Genomic DNA, 7,657 nt, shown 5'->3' with positions numbered 1-7,657 from the left:
AGGAACTGAGAGAGGGATCTTGGAGTCTTAGTGGACAACCAGCTAAAGAGGAGCCAGCTGTGTACAGTGGCAGCCAAAAAAAGCCAATGCAATCCTAAATTGCATTAACAGAGGGATACAATCCAGATCAAGTACTAATACCATTCTGTAAAGCTTTAGTAAGGCCACATCTAGAGTACTGCGTCCAGTTTTGGTCACCACACAATAAAAAAGACGTTGAGACTCTAGAAAAAGTGCAGAGAAGAGCAACCAGGATGATTAGGAGACTGGAGACTAAAACATACGATGAATGGTTGCAGGAACTGGGCCTGGCTAGTCTAGGGAAGAGAAGGACCAGGGGAGACAGGAGGGCATCTTCCAATATTTGAGGGGCTGCCCCAGAGAGGAGGAGGAAGGGGTCAAGCTATTTTCCAAAGCACCCAAAGGCCAGACAAGGAATAATGGATGGAAACTCAACAAGGAGAGATTCAACCTGGAAATAAGGAGAAACTTTCAGACAGTGAGAATAATTAACCAGTTTTTGGAAGCTGTGGGAGCTTCATCCCTGGAGGCTTTCAAGAAGAGACTGGACTGCCATCTGTCAGAAATGGTGTAGGGTCTCCTGCTTGGGAAGAGGGGGGTTGGACTAGATGACCTTACAATGTACCTTCCCAACTCTGATGACCTGTCATCTGTTAAACTGACTGGAGAATCCTGTTGAAGTTGAAGTCCACCTCTCTTAAAAGATGCCCAGGTTGAGAAACGCTGCTCTATGGGATGAGGCAGGTGTGTCCGCCTAGCTTACCTGCTCCAGGTCTTGAAGGCGTTGCTGGCCCGTTTGTACAGGTATCCTTCCGTCACCACCGCGCCAGGTTCAGCCTGGATTTCAGGAATATCATCGTCTTGGGTCAAATCCTGGACAAAGGTGAAGAGGAGAGACATAAAACCTGCACGCAAAGGACCTTCTGTTGGCCAACAGAGGCCCAAATCCCACTTCGATAGTTCCTCCCGCTATCAAAGGAAACCCCTCCCTTTGGGCCTAAGGCTCCGCCCCTTCTTTCACAAGCTCCTCCCACCTGTTGAAACGCCACCCAACCCCCTTCTCAAGCAGATCCTTACAGAATCATAGTTAGAAGTGACCTCAGAGGTCATCTAGCCCAACCCCCTTCTTAAGCATGAGACCCTTATAGAATCATACAGAATCAATACAAGAACTCTTGTATTCTGTACTCAATGGAACAGAAGTTGCCTTCGGAAGTTTTGGGAGCTTCATCCCTGGAGGCTTTCAAGAAGAGATTGGAGTACTATCTTGTCAGAAATGGTGTAGGGTCTCCCGCTTGGGCGGGGGGTTGGACTAGTTCCAGGGGTTGCCAACCTTTGGGACCTCAGGGACCACCAAACTCATAATTTTAAATCATGGGGACCACTAACTGGTTCTGTGGGCATGGCCTAATTTGTGGGTGTGGCTTGGTGGTGATGTGACTGGCTGGGCATAGCTTGTATGTAAAGATTATAAACATTTATATATTAAAAAAGATTAAAAAAGAGCAATTTTTACCCAAAATCAAGCCAAGCAGGCAGGCAGATTGAGTTGCTCACAGAATCACAGATTCATTCAGAGATCTATCTATCTGCCATCAGCTACCTGAGTCTGTCACATAAAATTTGCTTGCAAGCAAACTCACAAAATGAACTCACAACACACCATGTATGTAAATATTGATTTTTTTTTATTAAAAAAAGGAGCAACTTTTACCCAAAATCAGGCAAAGCAGGCAGGCAGATTGAGTTGCTCACAGAACCATTCAGTGATCTATCTATCTGCCATCGGCTAGCTCAGTCTGTCAAATTTACTTGCCCTGAGTCTGCACTGAATTTGCTTGCAAGAAAACCTTCAGTCCTAAGGGAGGTTCGGCTGTGCTTAAAAGCAGAGCCGAAGATCTAAAGACTAGCTAGAAAGCAAGAAATCCAACCGTTTCCTGCTTCCGAGCTAATCTAAATCTCCCGGCACAGAAGAACAGATGATGGTTGGAAAAAGGAAAAAATAGCAATTTAGCAGGCAAGTTTGCCAGGTAAGGAGTGAGTGGGCGGGGAGGGTTCCCGTGGGTCTTGTGGGCTGGACAGCCCTTGTGTTTCCGCGCAGCCTCGATTAATTGCTTTGGAGGGTGAGATTTCTCTGCGGTTTGGTGACCCCTGGACGAGATGGCCTACGAGGTCCCATCCAACTCTGATTATCTGTTACCTGTTATCAGCCCACCCCTGTAATTAAGCCAGGTTTCCCATACCCCGGGGAACCTCACCTTCTGTTTTATGACCGCGTGTCTCTGCTCCATGTCCCTCTTCTCACGGGCCGATTCCAGGACCAGCTCGTGCAGCTGATTAAAAAGAAGAGAGACTGGGGGAAGAAAAGGGTCGCAAACCCGGATCGAGGGTCACTCTGCAGGAAACGGCCGGGGTGAGGTTCGAAACCCACAACCCAGGATGGAAGTCGCAGGAAGTCCTCCACTTACGACCACCATTGGACCCCCCCGCCCTCCAATTATGTTGCTAAGCGAGACATCGGTTCAGTTGACTTTTTGCACTCGTTTCTTGCACAAATTGGTTAAGCAACTCCCTGCAGTTGCTAAACGGTCGTTAAGTGAATCCGGCTCCCCCTCCCAGAAGGTCGCAAAAGGGGATCGCGTGGATCTTGGGACCTTGTGGCCGTCGTAAATCAGAGTCAATGGCCGAGCATCTGCATTTTGAGTGCATTGACATAGGAGGAGGATGCAGCAGTCGTTAAGTGTGAAAAGCGGTCGTAACTCATTTTTTTCCTGGCGCCATCGTAACTTTGAACGGTCACTAAATGAACCGTTGTAAGTCGAGGACTGCCTGAATTGATTTATTCGTTCAATTGGTGACTCTGGACAATTTACGGTTCATATATATATATATGAACCGTAAATTGTCCAGAGTCATATATATATATATAAAAACAGCGGGAAAAACCTTTTAAACCATTTTTTAGAAAAATCAACATGCACGGCAGCCAACAAAAGCGAATTCTATTTTCTTCCTCAGTGCAGGCAAGTCCTCGACTTACAACGGTTCATTTAGTGACCGTTCAAAGTTTACGATGGTGCTGAAAAAAAATGAGCTATGACTGCCTTTCACGCTTACGACCGTAGAGACATCCCTGGGGGGTCACGCAATTAAAATTCAGAGGCTTGGCTAGTGTCTCGTATTTACGACGGTCGTCGTGTCCCCCGGAGTCACGCGATCCCCATTTTGCGACCTTCCGACAAGCGAAGTCAACGAGGAAGGCGGATTCATTTAACAACCGCAGCCAGAAAGCGCGTAAAGATATAGTGGGACTACAAGTCCCATCACACCCAACCGATTCTTTCTTTCTTTTTTTCGCAATTGGCCTGGCTTTGAACCAATCCTATTGCAAGGAAACGTCTCACACCCCTGGAAAATTGACTCTTTGTTTATTCAGGAGTTTTTTTTTCCTTTCCTGGCTCATCTCTGGCCCTCTTCCATTAATTTCCTCTCTTTCTATAATTCTGGCCAACGAGCAGGAAAATCTTTCCATGCACACAAAACTGTTTTTTTGCATTTGGACGCCCCCCACGTTTTATCATACTGGAAATGAAGAAATAAAATATGCAATAAAACAAAAACATGCCATGAAGTTAAAATACGCAGCCAAGTAAAATAAAAACCTAAGATAAAATCTTAATAAAACAAATAAAACAATGCAATAGCATAATATGCCATGAAACCAAAGAAGATTAAAACAAAGAAGAAACAAAACATACCATAAAATAAAGTCAGGTGGGCGACAAATAAAAAGATGCAATAAAATAGAAATAAAATAAACTAACAAATAAATGAAATTTGCAATAAAACAAAATAAGATGTGCCATAAAATAAACTAGCAAACAAATAAAATACAAATAAAACATACCTTAATTAATTAATTAATTAAATAAATAAAATAAAATAAAAATAAAAATAAAATAATAAAATAAAATTAAATTAAATTAAATAAATTAAATAAAAAAATTAAATTAAATTAAATTAAATTAAATTATTAAATTAATTAAATTAAATTAAATTAAATTATTAAATAATTAAATTAAATTAATTAAATTAAATTAATTAAATTAAATTAAATTAAATTAAATTAAATTATTAAATTAAATTAAATTAAATTAAATTAAATTAAATTAAATTAAATTAAATTACATTAAATTACATTAAATTACATTAAATTAAAATAAATTAAATTAATTAAATTAAATTAAATTAAATTTATAAACCCCCCAGGACCGCCGGTCCCTCACCTGAGCATCCAGGCCTTTGCGATATTCTTCTAGCTGTTTGGAGCTTTGAAATCCTTTCTCCAGGAAGACGGATTGGGCCTCCATGAAGGATAAGACCTGGAACGATCGCAGGCATCAAAGGGAGACCCCCCACACCAGACGTCCCTTAAAATAAAATTTGAGGTGCCCCCAAAAATGATTCTTTGCAAAACAGAGAGAGAAGAGCCTTGGGAAGAAGGAACTTTTGAATTTGAATTTTCCCATCCTGGGCCCTGAAAGCTAAAATTCAGCTAAAATCAGAAGGTGGAAAAGGAGATTTTTCTGGCGTTGAGAAGGCCAACTCAAGACAGATTATATCTCTCCAGGTAGTCCATGACTTACGACCCGAAGGGAGCCCCAAATTTCCGTTGCTAAGCGAGACGTTGGTTAAGGGAATTTTTCGCCTCATTTTACGCCTTTCCTTGCCGCCTGTTGTTAAGTGCATCGCTGCAGTTGTTAAGCGAGCAGCCCTGGTTGTTAAGTGAATCTGGCTTCCCCATCGACTTTGCTTGATGGAAGGTCGCAAAAAAAAGGGGATCGCGTGACCCCCCCCCCGGGAAGCTGTGACCGTCATAAATGTGAGTCAAGCACCTGAATTTGGACCACGTGATCCTAGGGGATGCCTCAACGGTTGTTAAGTGTGAAAAATGGACCTAAGTCGCTTTTTTCAGCACCGCTGTAACTTTGAACGGTCACTATAAGTGGAGAACTTCCTGTACGTCTTAAATGTGGTCACATTGAGATCTGGGGACTTCAACTCCCAGAATTCCCCCGGGGGAGAGAGGCGGAGCCTGGGCCATCCGTCAGCCCTCCGATGGAGAGTCAACAGCCCCCAGGTCTGGAGGGGGCTGATGCGGAAGAGGAGGAACAGCTGGATCTAGTGCCTGACAAGCAGAAGGCAGAGAGGAGAGGAGAGCAGTGGAAATCTATGGGCTGGTCCTCGGGACGGGAGAGCTATTGCTGCTGTTAGCAAAGCCCCCACCCTAGCCCTGGGGATAAAAGGCAGGGGGCGGAGACGAGTAGGTGTGGCAGACAGCCATTCACCTCCCTGGCGGACACACTGGTCAGCCTGCGGTGAGAGAGGGAAACATTTGGCCGAGGTTGCCGGCGCTCCTCATTAACGGAATCTTTTGAGTTCACGTCAGAGGGTTCGTCGTGTTTTGGGAGCCGGGTCAGAAAACGATGCCAACCCCGCGGATGGCCACGACAACCCACTGGGGCAAAAACTCCACGCCAAAACCACCCCGCAGCGCAGGTGCCAGCCTGTGCACCGAGTGCGAATCTCGCTCAGAATTCCCTCCACCCAGGGACTTACTCCGGCATCTCATGGGAGCCATCTTTGTGAACGTGTGCCAAAATCTAAGCTACACACACACACACACACACACACACACACACACGTGTGTCCTCCCCTCTCTGGGCAACAGGCTTGAGGCTGGGGACGATGGGAGTTTGTAGTCCAAGGGACCAAAGTTGGGGGAGGGAGTTAACTCACGAATTTGAGGATCTCAAATTTCTTCTTGGATTGAATCACGTTGATCTGAAAGGCAGGAGAGGAGGGTCTGGAGTTCAAGTCCCACGTTGCCAGGCGCCACACCGAGGGTCCCCAGAACCCTCGCTGTCCGTCCCCCAACCCAAACCCAGAAACGGGATCCTTGGCCGGGGTGGTGGTGGTTATCTTTCAGCCCCTGCACCCGCCCCACTCTACCTGCAGCACGTAGTCCAGGGCTCGGTTACGGAAGGTGGTACGGGCCGCTTTGAGGGCGACCATGGCGTCCTCTGCGTCGTGTTGGCGCCGACGGGGCACCTCAGCGTTGTGGTGCAAGGCGCTGCCGAGGCTTTCGCTGCCCCTCTCGAATTCCTTCCGGGTCTCTTTGAACTGCTTAATGTCCCTGAAAGAGAAGAAGGGCGCGGGGTTCAAACGATGTCCTTAACCCGGGTTAGCTGCATTCACAGAACTATGCGATCGGGCTTAATTTCGGGAGAGGAAAATAAGGGGGGGGGGAATTCTGCCTCTGCGCCTACCAGCATCCATGGTTATTCATCTGGCTAGCGTCTTGTCAGTGTGGGAGAGAGTGGAGGGCTGTTTGGAAAGTGAAACAGTATTTGTTGTGTGAGCAAGGAGGAGACAGCAAGGAGACTGGGCGTGGCTTAGCTCAACTGTTCTGTACGAAAACTGCTTGGTGCTGTGAAACTGAAACTCCTCTGCTTGTGTTTTGCATTTGGAAGAGATTTCTTTTTTTTGGGTGGGGAGGGAGAGTAGGACTCCTTAGCATCAGAGCATGTTAATAATAATAATAATAATAATAATAATAATAATAATAATAATAATAATAATAATAATAATAATAATAATAATAATAATAATATAGGGAGTAGTCTAAATGCTCTGATGGCCATTTGGAAAAATCCTTTCTTAGTGAGCCCCTAGAAACCAAGAGGAACCTACCTGTTGAGGTATTTCCCCGTTACGAGAATGAGCGCATACAGGGAGACGTAGTGAGAGAAGTGTTGAATAACACACACACAGCACACAGATACACTGTACAGTAAATGTAGGTTGTTACTTCCAATAAACGTTTAAGCACAGTCCAAGATAAGCAGTCCAAGTCATTCACAGGTAAGGCAGTCAGTGTGTTCAGTTCAGGGATAATCCAAATATCAAAGTCCAGTATCAAAAAACAGTTCAGTAACAGACTTACATCAACCATCCGTAACAGACATGAGGAGGAACAGCAACTCTCTCCAACAGAAGGAAACAGAGACTCCCTCACACTCTCTTCTGAGACTAAGACTAAACAACCCAGGTTTCTGGCTCCATCTTATGGCCATTTGCGGAACCACACCCGATTACAGATTGAGTATTCTCTTAAAGATACAGTATTAAAATGTCTATCCTGGTTTATCTATTTCCAGCCCAAATAACTGTTAGGTGACTTACATTCCTAACACTATGGGCCAAACGTCAAGTTTGTAGGCTTTACGGTTATGGAGATTTTGTGATGATGCATGAGGGGTATTTTGCTTTTAGATAGATAGATAGATAGATAGATAGATAGATAGATAGATAGATAGATAGATAGATAGATGGATATCCTGTTTTTTTCACTTTGTAATTGATTCAAGTTGGTGAAGATACACAATACTCTTTCTTCCAACTGCTTTTCTCCCCACAACAACAACCCTGTGAGGTGGATTGGGCTAAGAGAGAAAGGGACTGTCCTAATGTCACCCAGCTGGCTTTCGTGCCTAAGGCGGGACTTGAACTCCCAGTCTCCTGATGATTGGCCCAAAGTCACCCAGCTGGTTTTCATGCCTGAGACGGGACTAGA

General features: G+C 44.8%; 1 protein-coding gene across 1 annotated transcript in view; it reads right to left on the bottom strand.

Annotated features, from left to right (window-relative positions):
• The window catches only part of LOC113429429 (arf-GAP with coiled-coil, ANK repeat and PH domain-containing protein 1-like), a 38,866-nt gene that overhangs the window by 11,743 nt on the left and 19,466 nt on the right, over positions 1-7,657 (bottom strand). Inside the window, 5 exon segments of the mRNA XM_087947410.1 lie at positions 785-894; positions 2,280-2,354; positions 4,308-4,403; positions 5,821-5,865; positions 6,034-6,217. Coding sequence (XP_087803536.1) covers positions 785-894; positions 2,280-2,354; positions 4,308-4,403; positions 5,821-5,865; positions 6,034-6,217 — 510 coding nt within the window.

This window comes from Notechis scutatus, chromosome Z (genome assembly GCF_049901735.1).
Source record: "Notechis scutatus isolate UNSWTSFEM ecotype Mainland chromosome Z, rNotScu1.2, whole genome shotgun sequence".
Classification (NCBI taxonomy): domain Eukaryota; kingdom Metazoa; phylum Chordata; class Lepidosauria; order Squamata; family Elapidae; genus Notechis; species Notechis scutatus.
This window is presented reverse-complemented; position numbering and strand designations above follow the sequence as displayed.